The following is a 19,246-nucleotide window of genomic DNA, read 5'->3' on the forward strand; positions in this document are numbered from 1 at the left end:
AAGTAGTCCCAGTTGGACAGGTAGCAAGATAAGAAGAAGAGAGAAAAGAAGGATTTAAAAAGGAACAGCCTGACTCAACCTCCTTTTGAAATACATGAAGGTTTCCTGCGTTCTCCAAATCAGGTTGCAGAGCACCTGTGGATGCCCACAGACTTTCAGGCTTTTGTGCAATCACCACAGAGGACTGTCAGCACCCTTGCTGGTGGCTGATCCTTGCACTCACAGCCACCTTCCTCTTGCAGTGCTCACAGCACCTGTTTGTTGCAGCACCAGCCACAGGAGCGGTGACTCAGCCTTCGCTGTCCCATAGGATAAAGGTCCCACAGACATGCCAAATGCAGCTGATCATGACTGCAGTACCAGCAACGCATAGACGTCTGGGGAGACATGATGCTAGAGCCCTAACTGGGTGATCAGCACTAATGGGACCGCTTTTCGTTTCCTGTTTGAAAGCAATGGGGAAAGGCAACATGCATCTTTTGTCTAGATCAAGGGGGAGTTTATCCTTTCTCCTTACATGATACAGTTACAGAATCCAAAGGTGATACATTGGTTTTTTATTGCTTTTAGGCCAACTCTAATAATGAGTATGGTCCTTCCCAGCATTGTAGCAGCTAGCAGTTCAATCTTCAGGTAGATTTGTGTTTTGTATCTTCATTAAGAGCTTAAGATGAACAAAACCTCTACTGAGTTGCATGTGTTATACAAAATGGCATGTTCATTAAAAAGCAAATACTTGGGAGACCATTTAGTCTTCTGCCAGTCAGCCTAATGCATTTCATACTCTGTGTTCACGTGTCAGAGAAGATCTTTTATCATCTGTGATTATGGGTGAGACTGGCTTCTGGACAGTCTAAATAAACTGTGTGGTGAGCTGGTTACACTGGGGGACAGAGCCAAAGCCCCAGCATGATGGGCTGACAAATTCATGACTCTTCCCCTTCTCAGAAAGCCCCTGCCTGAAAGTCAGGTTTTGCTGCATTGACTAATATTTAGTATGACTTCCATCAGTAAGTGTGTTTGTCTGCATAGGGTTTTTAATCTCTAAATGCACACAGGGGCTTAGAGTTATTTAAGAAAGAGTTAATGTATAAATATAAGTTAGGAGAAATTTAAATGTGCAAGTTACACTAGAGGAGAGTTATTTGGAAGTAGATGTCAATTATTTACATCTTCAGTAACTGGGCACCCAGAATAAGCGGCTTAGGACAGTAGGGAAGCGGGATGCATTTCCACTCAGAAAGAGCTTATATAAGCATTGCGCATCTCTGTGGGCTTGATTACCTGCTGATCCTGATGAAATCTCATTTAAATGCACTTTACTCCTATCAGTACAGCCGAGCCAGTACAGCAGAGGATGAGCAAACAGGCTGCAATGGCCAAGCCCCTTTCCTCTGTCCTTGGTGTTTCCAATATGCCCATGAAGACAGCTGGTGAGTGCCACACAGGGTGACTGATATGTCCACACAGGCACATGAGCGAGGACAGTGGAATCAATCCCAAGTTTTCAATTTACCTTCATTGGGAAGCATTGCTTGATTCCTTTAAGGTTTCCTGGCTTGAGGGGTGGTTGTTCTTATGGAGGGTGCATGGCTGTCTGCTCCGGGCTGGGTTGGAAGAAGCCAGTCTTAAAGTGGTTAGCATGTTTTCTTCAGGAGGGGATGTGGAGCCCTGCCCAGAAAAGCTGTCATTCGGGCCTGGTTTTAAAACCAGAGCTCACTGGATGATACCATGCTTAATGTTAAGTGTTTCCCTGGGTCATCACCTGTGTTGCTGGCAGGAATGCGCTCCAGCTCTTCCAGGGTGCACACCTGGATCCACACGCTGTTCCCTACTTTACCCCTGGTCACCCTGCTGAATTCAGTAGTTCCCCTAAGTTCACATTTCTGCACTGACAGTAAATGTCAGCCCTTAATCCACCTGCTGCTTGGGCTACCCTGTGCTTATAAACATGAGCTAACATCTTTAGACTTTGTTCTGTGATTTTTTCAGCATTTGTTACCTGCAGGACAGAAACACCCCATGAACCTTTCCTGGGAACAGATCCAGACGTACCACCATGCACACTTCCGCTGGCCACTGTCGCAGGCTCTGCTTGAGGCACAACAGACCATCCACTGCAACAAGGTGGTAACCTGGGGTGGGAGGGCAGCACTAGGGATCAGTACATTAGATGTGTGCTTCTCCAAGACACAGTTCAGTTAACTCAGGAAGGTTCTCTGGCTGAGGCTGCCTGGGACAGTCAGTGCCACCTCTGTCATCTATGAATGATGCTTTGCTTAAACTAAATGCTATTATTTCTGAAATACTGGCTTGCTTCTCCAAACCTGGCAAAGGGAGTCCTAAGATCCAGTTACTATTCCCAGCCCCGTTTAAATCTTTTATCCAATGACGGTCCATTGCAAAGCAACTTGTAAGGTATCTTGCAAGAAATTATGCTTGCCACTCAGCATGGCTCACCTCTAGCCATGCTGAGGCTTGGGCCCTATCAGTCTGGCTCTGTTGCCTTGTATGCATTGCCATAGTGCTTCTGCAGTTGGGTCAGCATGCTCTTGTGCTTGGACATAACACTGGGCAGATGCCCTGGCCGCAGCTGTGAGGATGAAGGACTTGCTAGCAGCCCTGCACAGTCATGCACTGCCTACCTAAGGACTTCAGCATATCAAGGTCTTAAGAATAGTCAGGGGTGGGGGAAAGGGTTTTATACGTCAGTATTTCTGCAGTCTTTTAACATGCATAGGAAATGCACCTAATACTGTGTCACTATTATAAACTATGCAAGTAGCACAACTAATGAACGAGGCATGCTGTCAGCTAAATTCAGACTTGTTCAGATAAACAGCTGAGCTGTTCCAGTTAGGAACTTTGTATCTCTGGGGGACACACTACTTGCATATAGGAAAGGGCAAAGTGCTTCTCTCAGGTGGGCAGATCGTTAGGCTTTAACTGGAAGGAAGGTCTGGACATGTGTCTGACCTTCCTGTAACACACAAATCCAGATCTCTGATTAGCATTGCAGGGTGTTTGTTTCTGCTTTACTCCCATTAACACATGTTGTGTTGTGTAGGGTCCTTACAGATGAGAAAATATGCTGAGAATGGTACAAGGACTGTCTGACACCTGAAATTTGGCTCTGAGAATTTTCAGTCATTATTTGTTTCTGATTCTGAAATTATGATGCTACTGATTAAAAGACTTTGTTTTGATCAAATTTTTTTCCTTTCTGTTTAGAGAAGACATTTGATTATCAAAGTGAATAGTGTCCTTCAGACTGTGGGTTACTGTGGTACAGGCTTGCTCTGTCCTTGTGATACCATCAGAAGGTAAATTGGCCAGCGATACCACACACCACACCAATAAAGGGAAAAAAAAAGGAAGAGGGTCAGGAGAAACACAGGCTCTCGCACACACAAGTCCTTGAACTTCCACAAAGAGATATCATGTTACATTTTACAGTGTTTCCTAGGAAACCATTTTAGTGTAAAAGGAACTCTTTGTCTCCTGCTCTTTACAAAATTGTTTGAACCACCATATCTCATAAAAGGTTGCTTCACAGGCAATTTGCGCAGCGTTAAAAAACCCTCAATCTGCAGTCTGCTTGCACCATCAGAAGCAATACCTTTATCAGCAGCCTGAATACTTTAGATTGTGTTTATTGAGAATTTATGATTATGCCATCGTTTCTAAAACTCAGAGAAATAAAATCTTCTTGTTTTCTTTCTTTTTCTCTTTCTTCCTTCTTCTTCTCCCTCCCCCCCCCGGGGTGCCTTTCCCTACACAGCAAGGTAGTATTAAAGAAAAGGGCAGAAATTGTTTTGGAAAGCTCTTACCAGCACCCTTTTACTAACGTGGTGGCTGAGGCTGAGGTACGTTTTGGTTTTTTTTTTTTTTCCTTTTACCACAAAAGAGGCTGGAATAGGATTTCCACAAGCATGTCTCTTACTCCCTGGAGTTTGCTATGGTGTGGCTGTGCTTGCCTGCTGATGCATGGTACCTGCTAGCTCAAACCGAGCAGGTCAGAACAAAGGACCCACCAGCCCTGTTACCCGTGCCCTTCACTCCTGCAGGCTGATCCCGCTGCCTGTGCAAGGTGCTTCCCCAAAGCAGGGTGGTTTCTTTGCTGATGGTGAGTTGGCAGCTTTGCTGCACAGGGGGCAGCCCTGGAAAGCCCTCCGTGGGGCTGAATGCTAGGGCAGAGCTTGCAGGCCAGAGAAAGAGCTGGATTTCCACTGAGCTCTTTGCCAGTTTACTTTCCTTATTTATCATCTTCCCTTAAATCCAGCACTAGCAGTCTGCTATTTCATCTGAAGGAGGATGAATGTGAGGGCACGCAGTGACTCCACTGCTGCCGGCAGGCTGGCCTGTGCTTCCCCTGCACTTTGCTTAAAGAGCTGACCTAATGAGTTTTGTTACCTCCTGTAGTCCCTGTCATTTATAGCTGTTATAATTTCCTGTCATAGCTACTTTTTTCCTCCCCCACTTGTGATATTGCAGGGTTCAGCTATACGGCTGATGTGCTCTGACTGCAGCCTGCTAGATTTGTCTTCGTCTTAATATATTATTTATGATGCTATTATTCCTTGCAGAGGACTGCCAGCCATGCTCTGCATACAGTTGCTGGTCTTCCAAATGCATCATGGCCAGCAAAGGAAAACACTGATCTAATTGAATTAACAGCGGTACTGTTAGCCTCAATAGAGTTTGTCATGAAACACTAAGCAGATGTGACAATAATCTTGGTTAGTCATATTTTTGTACCTACTCCTAGACACAGCAACCGTTAGCCAGATCAGTGGGGAGGATAATTCTCCTTTGCTGATCAGCAATTGTGCTTACCTAGACATGTGGCATTGCTTTGGACTGATGGGTGAAATAAACCAAGGACTTGAATAGCAGAAAGTTTATAGTCTGATAATAAACTTGGCTAATTAAAACAAGATGCAGATGGTACTACCACCTAGCAATTTTCACCTCACTTACTCTGACTCCAATTATAGCCTTTCCCTACTGACTTACACTGTTTAAATTACAAAGTCAGGGAACAGAAGACTATTTACCTGTTTCTATTCATACAAAGAAGTCATCGTCCTCCTTGCACAAGGAATGTGATGATGATCTCTTAGTACTTATTCTGAAAAAAAAAATGTATCTCTATTCTTTAAAAAAAAGGGGAAAAATCATAAAAAGACTACTTAGAGACTCATTAACAAACACACACATCAGCAGGAAGCATGTGAGTATTACACACACACTGTGCTTCTCTAACACTTGTTCATTGGAGCAGGTGCCATACTTCTGGGAAATTAACTTTAATTGGATAAATATAAAACTGGCCTTAACTAAGCCAATCCAACCCACTTTCTTAGCATATTATTTTCTTTGGACACTCTGAAATGATCAGTGTTGACCCCTTGGGTGACTTCAGTTTCTTCCCAGAGTAAAACAAGGAGACGTGAGACTATCAACACTGGGTTAGGTTTGCTTGATCCTGATGCAGTGCAGTGGTCTAGACAAGACTACCACTTGAGGTCCTCCACATTGCTTTAAACAAGCTTTATAAGTAAGCTTTAAGGAGCAAGAATCCACGTCCAGCCCTGGAAAAGATCACGGAGTATTCCTGCTAATTCTGTGACAGAAGAATGATCTGGAATTGCATCCCAGAAAGGGCTCTGGCCATCAGTTGAACCACTGTGCTGTTCCTAGTGTAGATGCATTACTGTGCTGGCACTTTATTCTGGCAGCCCCTTTCATGCAAAATCAGCACTGTGTATTGCCATCCTGCTGGCAGCAAAGTGCGCTGAATTGCCCATGCTTTTCCTTACTGCCAACATTTTTTTTTTGTGCAAGGAGCTTTCAGGTGCAAAATATTCCCTGCTGTAGAAGTTATAATGCGGAAAATGTACAGTGAAAGAGGGGAGGAAGAGGGCGATGAACCAGGAGTTATTTACAGAGACCTATTGTTTTGAGTCATTCAGCTACATTCTATTTTGTGTAAAAGTATGTATGCAAATTAATGCTGATTGGAAAAGAACTTCATGCATCCTCGATGACATGCTAAATGAGGTCAACATTAATATGATGAATAAGATGACACTAATTTGACTGAAGTGCTTGAAGCATCCCTGCTTTCTCCCAGGTATCAGGACCCTGCTCAGGTCCAGGCAATTTTTGCAGTGTGACAGGAGTGGCAGGGGCTGGGTCTCACGGTTCAAATAGACAGTGGGTAACTCAGTGGTCTCCTCCCCTGTCAAAAGACACCATACTGGAGGCTGAGGGTGCTGCGTCTTCTTTGGGTTGCTGTTGGTGCTCGGTAGAGGGACCTTCCCTTAGCAGCGTGCTGCTGTAGATGCCCGTGCTGTACTTGGCTGGCCAAGACCCCACCACGGCAACTGGAATGTGATGCACCTTGTTTCCTTCGGTTCCTTTTCTGACATTTTTGCACAGCAGTATGGTAAGACAGGTCTCTGTCAGGGACTAAATGTGTGACGGTGCAAAGGTGCATGTTTAGGGACCTTTTGCAAGGGGAATTGCTTTAAGATGCCTAGGTTCACACCTTTCCTTGACTGGCAGGTTTTGGCCACACAAGCAGAGCAGTTACAGAACCCATAGACTCATGACTCAGGGCATTCCCCTTCCCTCTCTCCCTCCTTCACGCCAGTACTTTAAATGGACCGTCCCTTCACTGGCAACAGATGGAGGAGCTCTTGCAAAGGAGGCAGCCAGTGCCACTCCTAGAGGTGTTCTTGGGCCCTACCCTCCAGGCAACAGCCTGCAATTGTTTATAGAGACATATTAATACTAATGTTAAGATAGAGGTATATTAATCTTTGAATACTTTCCTTAGGTGCAGCTTATGTGAAGTGTTTCAAACAAAACTGGACAAACTAACTTCACAAAGGACCATCTGCAGGACTGAAAACCATACTCTTCCCTAAGCACCCAGAGAGCTCTTGCTTTCCTGTTTGCTGCGACTCTGGGAGCATACCAGCCAAATGTAGCAACTGTGTGACCATACAGTGCCCCCTGTCCTGAGATCGGGGGTCACACAGCACCACCCGGGGCAGCTTGCCAGGTCTTGACCATGGCAGTCATCCTCCCTGTGTCCACACTGCACAACAGCATGCCAGTATGCATGGCTCAAGAGAAGCCACCGAAAAAACCAGAGAGAGATGTGCATGTAGGCAAGGCACTGAAAAATGTTTGCATTGCTCTGCTCTTGCATGTCACTGCTAGACCAAGGCCACCACCTGTGGAGCCCTGGTGTCTTTCAGGGCAGAGAGGGGAGATGGAGTTGTAAAGGGTCCTCCTGCTCTCCCACTAAGGAGAGTGTGCCAAGGCTTTGTGACTTTTCTTTTTTAAATCCATCATGTTCTGCTCCTTGAGGAAAGCTAGTATTTCACCACTTTCTGTGGAGCCAGTGTCAGGGCTATCCTTGGTGCAAGGTGGGGGACTGGCATGTATTAGTAAGGCTGAAGGGTGCTCAGAACAGGGTGTCCTGGAAGGGCAGGAAAGCCTGACTATGACCTGAGCAAGGGTAAATTACTGGATGGGATTCCTCATTTCTACAGGATCGTAAGAAACTTCTGTCACAAAACAAAACCCACTAAGCTCAGTAACTAATGTAACCATGAGTCCACTTGTACTGTAAATGGCTGTGCATTAGTGATCCCATTTTACACAAAATCAACGTGGGAGAATGCATTTTAATGGTTTCCAGGACTAGGGATGTTATATGCTCTTTTGTTATTTAACTGTTTACTACCATTTGCTTGTAGAATTATTCTCCAGCAACATCGTCTAAATCAGGTCTATGAAGCTCAATCAATTTATTCCTGCTAAAAGAAAACAGAGGCTTCTCTGTTATTAACATGTAAAGCCTGGAGATGAAGTCACATCTGTATGATGATCTATTTTGGTGGACCATGCGTGCTTAAATCCCAGCCTTGATCTTTTAAACTGTCAAGTCTGCCATAAATATTTGATGATGAACAAGCTCATAAAAAGAAAATGCAGAATATGAATAGAGGGAGAGCAAATGTGTGATTCAATTTTTAATTACCATCACCTTACTCTAAAGTCAAATTCATCTTCTTTAAGAGACAGAATGTAACAAATTTCTTCTCCCCATAACCTGATCTAAATGATCAGCATCGCATTTGTTTGTAATATTTAAAGAAAGGGATAAATCATTGTAGAAACAAAAGAACCAGAACACAAAAAATAAGGTAGAACAGTGGTTTTATTTCCATATGTAATCAAGAGCTTTTATTTCCCCTTTTCTCTTCCTCCTCCTTTTCTTTCTTTCTTGCCTTTTTTTAAATTTTTTTTTAATTTTTTTTTTATTTTTTTACAACATACAATAAGTTGTGACTCAGATGTTAGGGGGATGTGGAAATGAAGGGAAACTGATGACATCACGATACTTTACAACTTTACAACAAATGAGAGTCTGAATTTGTTGCATCTACCAGTGTATAGCAAGGGTGGAAAGCAAAGGCACACATAGGTTCATGAACCCCTCGTAACAGAGGGTGGAAGGGAACTGGGGGAGGGAAAGGACAAAAGCAGAAGATCCACCAACTACAAAATACACATTTCCAGGTCAACCCAGTAACCAGTGTGGTGTACATTGTGAAGGCAGATCGCTGCACAAGCTGTTGCCATGATTATTCATCTCTATGTTTTAGGAGAACACTTTGTGGGGTAATATCAAGGGCACCTGCACGCTTGGTGCTCCAGTGGTTTGGAGCTTGGTAAAAAGGTTGTGAGTTGGTTCTTTTTAAAAAATGACCTTGCTACCTATTGTTTTCAAAGGGTCTTCTGTGTGTTTTTATGAAAACAACCAACATTAGTTTGGACACCGATCTATCTACTCCAGTCTGCATAGTTCACTAGGGGTGAACGAAACTGTTTCAAAAAAGAAGCCATGATGAAATGAAAGAACATGCAAGCACCCTTGTTACACACTTTGGTCTAGACCATCCAGACTTTATATATACCATCTATAAGCTAATGGACTTAAAATCTGTCTTTTCAATCATTCAGAAACAAAAACAAAGCCCTGAAAAACAAATGGAAGTATAAAATTTTAAAAAACAAACTGAAACAGCAACAACCACCTTACTCAAACATACTGTTCAGTAGATATATATATATATAAAAAGCTTAGAAGCGATCCCCATCATTTTTTCTACAGTATGTTGACACAGTTATTGTAACAGATTAAAAACACGTCTACATTTTTGCATAAACCAAAAGACTGGAAAGGAACTTGCACACTGGCGTGCACACACACACGCACACACCTGTGTGCACGCACACTCCCACGCTAGCTACATGCACAGTCACACAAAAGAAACAAAGGAAAAAAAAAAAAAAAACAAAGCCATTTTTCCCCAAAGAAGTATATGCAGCATCCTTCTGGAGCAGCAGGTAGCCACAGCAGGAGCCTGCCTGCCTGTCCTCGCTCCTTTAGCCCTGCGTGCTGCAGGATGCGTGGCCAGGCTTTCTGCAGGGCTGACCCCTCTTCCCGGTGCTCGTGGACAAAGGGGAACATACCGGCAGGGAACACACCAGCTCTGTCGGACAAAGGTGTTGGTAACTTCCCTGCTGCCCGGTGAGATGATCGCCACGCTGACAGGCAGTAAAGGGGGAGCAGGAGGTGGAGGAAGGCGGAACCCCCAGCATGGTGCCTTGAGAGCATTGCCGCTTGTAGGCGGTTTTGAGAGAGGACTTGGCACAGCTATAAAGTCAAATTGAAGTGAAGGATATGGTGCTAGCCTAATTTCTTAAGGGGCATGGGGTTATGACAATAACCACCACGTTCTTCATTCTATGTCTTTACTCCAGTTCTTTAAAGGGCTTGGAGGAGGAAGGATCAATAAATATTTGCATTACTCAAAGGGGAAAAAGAAAAAGGTTTTTACATACTACAGCTCACAAGTATACACAACTGAGGGTGTAAGGCACAAATTTACATGTGGAAGAAAACAGGCTATTCACAGATATATTTCCCACGAAAAACCCGTGTGATAAGACCATAATTTATGCATGGTAACAGCCGGCATATTAATTAGCTCACACTGTTTGAGGATTTTGTTTGCCGTCTCACATGCAAGGTGAAATGAGATGGCACATCACAAGCTGGTGCCTTCACAGAAAGTATTAGCTACTGACAAAGCCATGTTGATAGCAATGGTGCACAAATGTGCAGCTTTTAAAGAGTTTCTCTTGCAGTTGCTTTAGAAGTTATGAACTCGCAGTATTTGTTTGTTGCCGTCTTAGGTCAGAGGCCGAGCCAGCTAATTAGCTGAGAGACTTAAACAGATATCCCCTTTTTTTTTTTTTTTCGTTTTTTTTTTTTTTCAGCTAATCAGGCAGTCCAGGCACAAAGTTCAGAATTCCAGCTCCAATTTATCTACCTCAGTGAATTTATTGGAAAAATAAAAGAGTTTTAATTACTCCAGTTAATGGGTTTCACGTTAAATAGGTATAGCTTTCAAGGTACTTCTCTGAAGAGCTGCTCTCAGGATGATATGCAGAAGTCATTTCTTTAGGAAAAAAGAAAGTTGAACAATAAATAAGAAGAGTTACTCGCGTTAACAGTCACGTGTGTTATTCGTTAAAAGAGAAGGGTAGCAGAAATCTATGACATAGTTTGCCCAACATGGCATTTAACTGCTGTAACCAAGTGGTTGTAATACTGATGGGCATCATTTCACAGTACCTGCACATAGTAAACTTCTGCCACTGTTAAGTCAGAGTTAGCTTTATCAATGGATTATTTCTTTTCTTTTTTTTTTTTTTTTTTTTTTTTGTATTTTTTAAATTTGTTTGTTTTTGTAATTATTTGTTTTGCTTTTCAGAGCACTCTTTCCCAGTTCAGGAATGCACTGTGCAGTTGCGGGTAGGGGGTGAAATGTCACAGTCATCTTTCACCTGTGTGCTTTTGGCTCAACATTTGTGATGGAGGGTTACTCTTTTGAGCAAAGAACTGGCGGGTTGTGGGGCAAGTCCTGCAATTGCAAACCTTCAACCATGAGTCATATGGCTCGGGTTTAAAAAAATATTCCACTTTTCCCAGAGAGCAGAAATTCAACACATCTTCAGCTTACAACAACCACCTTCTCAGAGGAGCAAGCGATAACAGTTGCAGAACACTGGATTTTGAGGGCAACCTCTGCTTAATTGCCATCATTCCCCCTCCCCCCCCCACTCTGATTATGTACATGCATCGTTGGGCTTCATGGACGTGGAGAGTGGAGCAAAGGAAGGTTTGGGAGGTACATCTGGCTTTAGCGAAGGTGTGCGTTTCAACCCTGACCTTGTCAGCGAATTGTAGGTGGTAAGACTCGGCTGTCGAGATACAGTCACAGCCTGTGCCTGCGCAGCGTGGACCTGTATGGAGTCCACTCGCTGAGGGGCCGGCGGCGGGTTGTCGCCTCGGCCGAAGCTCTGGTTGCGGGAGAGGTGGGACGAGTTAGAAGAGTTAGTGTTGTTTCTTTTGAGGGTCGATGTCTGGTGACTTCTTGTGAGCGAGTTTGTAGGGTAGCTTCTCTTGTAGTCCACGTTGTAAGCAGAAGAGTGCATCTCTAGCCGCTTGCTCAGGCCACTTTGTGACAATGAGGCGCTCGGGGGCCCAAGGGAGGCTTCCCGCTGGGGTACTTTTGGTGGCATGCTCTCGAGATTTTCCACCAGGTTAACCCCATGGCTGGGGCTTTTGCTACTGAGATGGTCCTTGATAGTTTTGTACTCAAGGGTGGCATTCTGGTCCTCCACAGACATTTGAGCTCCATCACTCATTTTTGGCTGGTCAACGTACTCATGCTGGTAGCCTTGCTGGGCTATGGGCAGGACTACAACGCTGGGAATGTGGCTAGGAGAAGCCCTGAGTGGCAGGTCAGTTGGGATCACAGGAGAGGCCATTGGGGGGATATCTTTTGTGCAGGCATTGATGAGGTTCTGGTTTCTCTCCCATTCCCTGCTGCCACGGCTGGGCTTTCTCTTCTGTTGCAGGGTTGGGGTGGACTCAGGGGTTGGCAGGGCAGCCAGGTCCAGATGGTGCTGGTCAGCTTTGATTAGCATCTTGGCGGTGTTACCTGGGGTAGCCAGCTTGCCATTGTGCATCAGAGGCGTGAGGATAGCTTCAGGCTTTGGCTCCTTGGACTGAGCGTCCCCGAAGAGGCCGCTGAGCTTGGTAACACTGCTCATGGAGCCACGGCGAGAGTGGGTCAGTTCCTTCTCCTTCCTCTGCACAACAGCCACATCTCTGCGGCGGTGGTCACAGATGCAGTACACAATGATGCCCGAAAAGACGGCCCCCATGACAAAAGCAAGAATAACAGCAATGGCCAACAGGGTGACCGGCACCAGCTGATCATGACCCTTTAGGTAACTCTCACGAATCACTCCTGCAATAAATAGCATACAGTGGTTAAAGAAACAAAGGACAGGGAAAAGCTACTTATCATTAACTACTTTGTTCAAAGGCATGCTCTGGAAGGTTGGTTTGTGTTTTGCAAGGTCATTTTTTACCAGCTTGCCCAAATTTGGAGGCAAACTGTACCTGCCAGCTACATCTTGCATGTACAGCCTTGGGCTTTCAGAACAGCTTTCAGATCTGGAGTTGAAGACTATGAAGTTCAGCAGGGGAGAGAGAATTTACTCGCAGGGCAAGTGCAATCAGTTTGAAACCCTGGCCCTGGGCAACTCACTCCTGACTCCAGGAGGTCAGAGCTGTCATTTTGCCTACTCTGACATACTGCTTATTTCTCCCCTCCCTCCATCCAGTCTCTCCTCAGCTAATAGCATCTTATTTTTACTATGGTAAACTATTTACATTGAAAAACCTTTAAAAGGAGGAGAGGAGACAGAAGCTCTGTAAATACCAGAGAAATGCATCCCATATTGTGTAAGGCTTCTTTCTCTGCTCATCATTCTGTTCTCTTTGTCATGTGTTTCAAAAGTCAGTGTCACATGCCTGAGCATCAGTAGGATGCTTAAATAACTAGGAAAGATAGAGCAGTGTTGAAATGTATTGAGACTGCTAGATGACTGTCCTTGCTGTTTTCATTTTAAAAGCTCTCTCTTGTTCTGAACACATGAATAGGTCAACCTCTGCGCTGGAGCCTGTGCTTTTTCATCTGAAAGCCCTTACTCTTGGGGCCTCATCTTGTCCGGTGCTATGGTCAGAGACCACTGTCACATCTTACTTGGACCTCCAAGAGCCCAATGCCAGTGAAGTCATCTTTGGCAGAGTTTGCCTCCTTCATCTGAGGTCCCTAACTCAGCACCAATCAATACCCTGAATTTCTGAAGAAAGTTGTTTTTCTGATACAGTTGGGCACCAAGCCTGCAGCCCTAATGAAACACAAACTTGCAGTTTGCTTTTCTTTCATTTCTGTTTTTGTTCTTTTGTGCCTAACAAGGAGCAGCCGCAACCTGACAAGGAGGTGAAGGAACCTCTCTTCCACCTTTTTCTCCAGAGAGGGTCCAAGTGCCAGGGCGTTAAAAGCTCCGCATGCTTGTCCTTATTACAGAAGAGGCAGCAAGACAGAAAATGTACCTCTAAGGCTCTCCTGAGACTTCGTAAAGATACAAAACTTCCATGTCATAACTCAACTTCTTCTAGAATGTCTTTTCATGTATTTGGCAGAGAAGGTATTGGCCCAAAATTAGAAACAATGCAAAATTCTCCTCAGCAAACTATGTTAAAAAAAGCATTGAAAAATCGTCACTATCTCACAGAAATCTTTGATATAGTGTTGCTTCTATAGCATATATATTTCTGTGCCCATTTAATGGCAGAGTTTAGGTGGGCAAGAGGTCTTTCCTTAAAAGACAGGAACTTCATACATAAAAACAAAACAGCTCTTGAAATCATAAGCCCCACTGTGTGACATCACAGCTGGTTGCCGTGGAAATTATTGTAATGTCAAAAATAATAGAAGATTATGATTTCATAAGGAGAATAAATAGCAAGAGCAGATGATCACTTAAGAAAATAAGATCTGGCATTCATATAAATGTCTTAATAGTCAAAAAGTAAAGGGGGGAGGAAGAAATAAATCTCAGGAAACGATACGTAATTAGAAACAATCTTCCAATTAAGTGTTTCTAAGAAAACCCTCTTTGAAAGCCCAGCAGCTTTTTAAGAAGCAGATTCTTCTACTCTTTGTCATCAGCACTTAACAAACAGCGGTAAAAACCTAGCTCTGTAATTTAAATCCACATGCAAAATTGCTGTATTCAGACCAGAAGCACAGTCTAGTTGTTATGGCACAGTCAGCAGTAACTCCATTTCACTGGAAAGGTGCTGGTCTTCTGCAGACCTTCATCTGCTTATATTTACAGCCTAGAATATGCAGCATTTTGAGGCCAAATTTATTTACACTTGTAAAACTGTCTGTGGTCATTAACTGGAGAATCAGTCAGAAGGGTGGTAAGGGAAGTGTTAAGTTTTATCCAGAAATGCATTGCTGGGAGTGGAGTTAAAAAAGCTTCACCCGAAAAAGCCTAATTTCATAGACACATTCTATCCACAGACTTCTAGAGATATGCCCTTTTGAGCACTGAAGTCCAATGTTTTCTGCATGAAAAAGACTCAAAATCCCTGCTCAGTGCCTGTGTAAGGGTGGAAGCATCTACGTCAAAGCCAGCATGGGTTCAGGAAGGGAAAGTCATGCCTTACTAACTTTATACCCTTTTATGTATAGACTGGGGGACAAGAGTCCTGCAGAAAGGGATCTGGCAATTTTGACTGATGGTAAGCTTACTAAGAGTCAACAATGATGTGCCCTGTTGGCCAAAAAGCTGGGCAATAAAGGTGTTGAAAAGACTACAAGGCATGACTCATGAGGAGCAGTTGAAGATACCCAGTTTGTTCAGCTTAGAGGAGACCTCACTGGATCTAGAACTTCCTTATGATAAGGAATGAAGGGGGAAGTGCTGATCTTTCTTCCAGGTGTCTGGTGATAGGATGAGAGGGAGCGGTTTATACTTTGCATCCATGCCTGACACTTCCTACTGCCTAAGTGAGGCTGTTCTACACTGTCAGCCTTCTGCCATAGGTCATATCTACTCTGTGAATGATAGCCTTAAGCACAAACTTGCATCACTGCATAAAATAGCATTTATACTACCAATGGATATTGAATCATTACAACTCATGTTATAAAATTACCACACAGTTCAGATTAAGTGACCATGTATGTTCAAGGAAGGGGTAGCTGAAACGATGTTGCTCATGCTGCAGGACTTTACTCAGCAGATATTTATAACGGTCTTAAACCACCCTGATTCCAGCTAGTCTCTCTTGAGCTAAAACCTTCCTGATGCTTATTATACTATCTATAATAGAGTTAAAGGATATTTAACATTAGTGGCTTTGATCTAGGCAGGTGGATCTTCTCTGGACACCATGTCAGGTAAACAATATAATTTGTTTTTTATCATGGATCACATCCATGTGTCTTCAGTTAAGCAAGTAATCCAAACAACTTTAACTTAAATGAAATAAGATGAGCAAGATTTGACCCTGCATTAATGTTTATGGAATAGTTACAATTAAGTAATGGAAAAGTATGAGGAATGTTTAGCATCCTACTGTCATGACCACATGGAAGGAAATTCTCATATGAAATAGACTGATAATTGCAGTCATTGTCAATCAACATCTCAAGCCTCCAGCCTCAGTAGCAACTGCCTTCACAGACTGGGAAGAATAAACAGGTGTGTGATCCCAGCTACACCCCCAAAACAAACCAGTTTGAAAGTAATCAGATAGGACAGTGTTCATGTCTCACTATCAAACAATTAAAATAAAGTGAGAAAATAAGAAGAAAAATGTAGGGCTTCTGTGTTTGAAAGTCAAATAAGGTATTTGAGCTCCCAGCTTTGAGGAAATCCCTGCTATTGAAAAGTCTTAAAGCTATTTATTATCTGACATCCTTCTAAGACATTATGTATTGGAAAACTAACTGGGCTAGCTGCATAAAATGCTAAGGAACCACACTGTAAAGTATGATTGGTATAAATATTACTGTGCTATTTTTATATTATATTTAATAATAAAACAATTATTCTAAATTGGTTACTTTTAAAATATTATGTCTAGCACTTCCCTGTTTGCAATATGTTCTTTCCAAATGTGAAAATACATTGCTTATTTCATTATGTGGTCTGAAGTGCTCAGCCATACTCTTTACTGCTTTCTGTAGTACGTGGATAATACACGTATCAACATGGATAATAACCAGCTATTCTTTGGAAAGGGATATTGTTGACAGAATTACCTGTATTAACATTATATGTGGGAGAGGTCTGGTTGTAAAAATAGTAGCAAAACTGAAAAAGCTTCAAAGACATAGATGAGATTGAATATTTGCACCTTCGAGGATCAGACCTTGCATGTTGCTAATGCTGCAAACATACTGACACTTGCCTATCTCCCTGAAGTCTTCCAGTCAGGTCAAACTCTGTCCCTTGCACATCACAACTGGGCTTATGACTTCAGGATCTTCCCACATGTAATGTGCCATTATTTCTGGCTATTAAAAGAGCCAAGCTAGTCCTCTGATATCCTCCACTTTTCATAGCCATTCTGATTCCCATAGACAATCTGATCCTTCCTCCTCCACTAACTTTCTATAATTTCATCCCATGTCCTTTTGTCTGCGTGTTCTAACATCCCCATTCATCTTCTTAGTCAGTATGCCCTGTACTGTAACAGTCTGGAACAATGAGAAAGAAGACTCAATATGGTATTGTATTATTCTCCTATACATAATACATTCTTTCTTCCAGCGGTCCTTGTAGGTAAGATACACAGTGCTGGGTGCCTGGTTGTTTAAGAAAAATGTTTCCAAGCCTTCAAAGTGTTTAAATTCTGAAATGAGCTAGTGCTCATGGATAAATCACATGAGCAGAGTATCAGTCTAGCTTGTTCACTAAAAGCAGATGGGGAAAAAACCAGGAGATGTGAAATTTTATGTCAATAATACATACGCTTTTTCTAAAGTTCTGGAAAATGTGGGAAGCAGACTTGCTGAATGTCTCTGGGTGAAAATAAGAGAGAAAACACCGGAAGTGATGCAATGACATAGATCTACTGTACACTAGATCTTCATAAGCAGGAAGATGAGGCTTCTTTTCACCAATTAACAAAAGTATTTGAGGGTTAGGGCTGTATCTCTATATCTTCTAAAAAGACAAGTTAAAAAGCTAAATGTGCACAGTGCTGGAAGTATCACTGTATGAAAATGCTGATGAGGCTATTCTGGGCATGGTCTGTTCCTTCTAATGCTAACAGAAAAAAAACTTCTGAGGGCAGAAATGTAATTAGGATGAATAATCACAAAGGGATACAGTTCACCATTCTAAAGAATACATGGCATAAGATTAACCAAATAAGAATAATGAATATTATTAGTGCACCCAACTTCAATAAAGGAGAACAGATAAGGAAAGACATGGAGACTGATGCATTTACTCCTTTTCCTGTTTCACTTTCCAGCAAAAATCCCCACTCTGGTCTATGATCAGAAATGTAAAAAAGTCAGGAAGTAAGTGTTGCCTGTGACAGAAAAAAGAGGTAAAAATATTTAGGTAATGTAGGTGTCTTCAAGTTGGCTAAAGGAATTCATCCCTGACTGCTTAAGGAGCTAGCCAAAGCAATTTCTAGACACTGTGCAGTATCTTGGAGAAGGCCTGAGGAAGTGTAAGCATCGAAAGCTCTGGAAAAAGACAAGCATATTACCTGACTTTGAGATGAGCCAAAGAAAGGGCCTAACAAAAGACAGACCTGCCAGTGCAATTTTTAGAATGGGAATGACACTAGACCAAGTGAATAAACACTCAATCTAAGGAGCATCCAAAGGATAATAAAGTAATTATTAAAAAAAAAAAATAATAAAAAAGCCAAAGCAAATTTGCCAAGAATAAATTACCTTAAACCAGACAAACTTCCTTTCTTCACAGGATAAATGGCTTTCTTTTTATGGGGAAACATTAAGCATGATACCCTTTGACTTCTGTAAAGTCTTTGACTTATTTTCTCAGAAGCAAATGAAAGGGAGCTAAAATCTGCTGAAAAGCTGTGGTTAAAAAGTACTCTTCAAAGGTCTGCCTGGAAGGAGATCTGAAATAAGGTGTCTGTCTCAGGAGAACTGCACTTAATAGGCATCTGCTGAAAGGAGATGTCAACTCCAGAGGCCTGGTAGAAGAGCTGTGTCCTTTTAGCATGTATGGTATAAAAAGAAGCATCCCATAATGAAGCCTAAATCTCTTTGTTGCACCTATGGTCAGGGACAGGGATAGCAGTACATCAAGATGAGCCCCACAGTCACATTCCTCTAAATCTAGGCTCTGGCATACACTTTGCAGTGAGCACAAATTGAAATTCCAGCTTATAACCTTCACAGCTGCTTGATGAATGAGAACAAACAGCAAAAAACTTCCCAGTTTGAATAGCTTAATGTGAGGCTGTTTAAGTGATACAACACTCTGGATGCTGCCTTCTCTCACAACCAAGACAGTGAGAAAAACTCACAGGGCAGACAGCAATACCTGGTTGTCATAACTGCAAGTTCCTGTGTGTGGGTAACCTAGTTATTTGTCACCAGAAATAACATCTTTCAGTTTGCGCACCATGGTTGGCTGTAGCACAAAGGCACCGCTATCCAGAAATGATTTATGGCTGTGAGACATGTACCCTGGACAATGAGATAACTTCGTGCCATGTGCATCAAGAATGCTCTGTGATCACCTCTGCAGGGAGCTGTCATTGTCCAGCTTTCCAAAGTTGCCTGCTACAGATGGTGAAGTAATAACCCAAAATGGTGGCACACACAAAACTGAAACACAAAGAATGGTGTTTTGGCAGGGAAATGAGGAATAGCTGTTAGGGAATAAGGTAATATTTAAGTCTAGACCACACATGAACACCAGTCAGGGAGTGTCACTGCTGTCTTAAACTTCCCCTCTCTGGCTAAATGAGAATGAGCCCACTTCTATCTCCAACACCTAGAAAATCACTTGAGACTTGCCAGAGAACAAGTCATTGTTCCAGAAAGCCACAATGATTTCTTTACTGTTGTTATTTAAGGGGAGAACCTTGCAATTAATTTTGCTCTTCAGCACAAGCTTCTCTGATGTAAGTCTCCCCTTTGCTTAGACTTGCAGGAAACCCTGGTAGAGACTCATTATGAATGGAGGTTTTTATGGGCTTCAGAATATCTTTTTTAAATAC

The 19,246-nt window shown here is 42.8% G+C and overlaps 1 protein-coding gene across 2 annotated transcripts in view; it reads right to left on the reverse strand.

Moving 5' to 3' along the window:
• Nucleotides 1-11,220: 11,220 nt before the first annotated feature.
• The window catches only part of SEMA6A (semaphorin 6A), a gene marked incomplete at both ends in the record, with an annotated part of 62,993 nt that continues 54,967 nt past the window's right edge, over nt 11,221-19,246 (reverse strand). For both annotated transcript variants that reach the window (XM_080637715.1, XM_080637714.1), the window contains one exon: nt 11,221-12,410. In XM_080637715.1, coding sequence (XP_080493841.1) covers nt 11,221-12,410 — 1,190 coding nt within the window. The remainder of the gene's footprint in view (nt 12,411-19,246) is intronic.

This window comes from Psittacula echo (assembly GCF_963264785.1).
Source record: "Psittacula echo genome assembly, chromosome: Z".
Taxonomy (NCBI): domain Eukaryota; kingdom Metazoa; phylum Chordata; class Aves; order Psittaciformes; family Psittacidae; genus Psittacula; species Psittacula echo.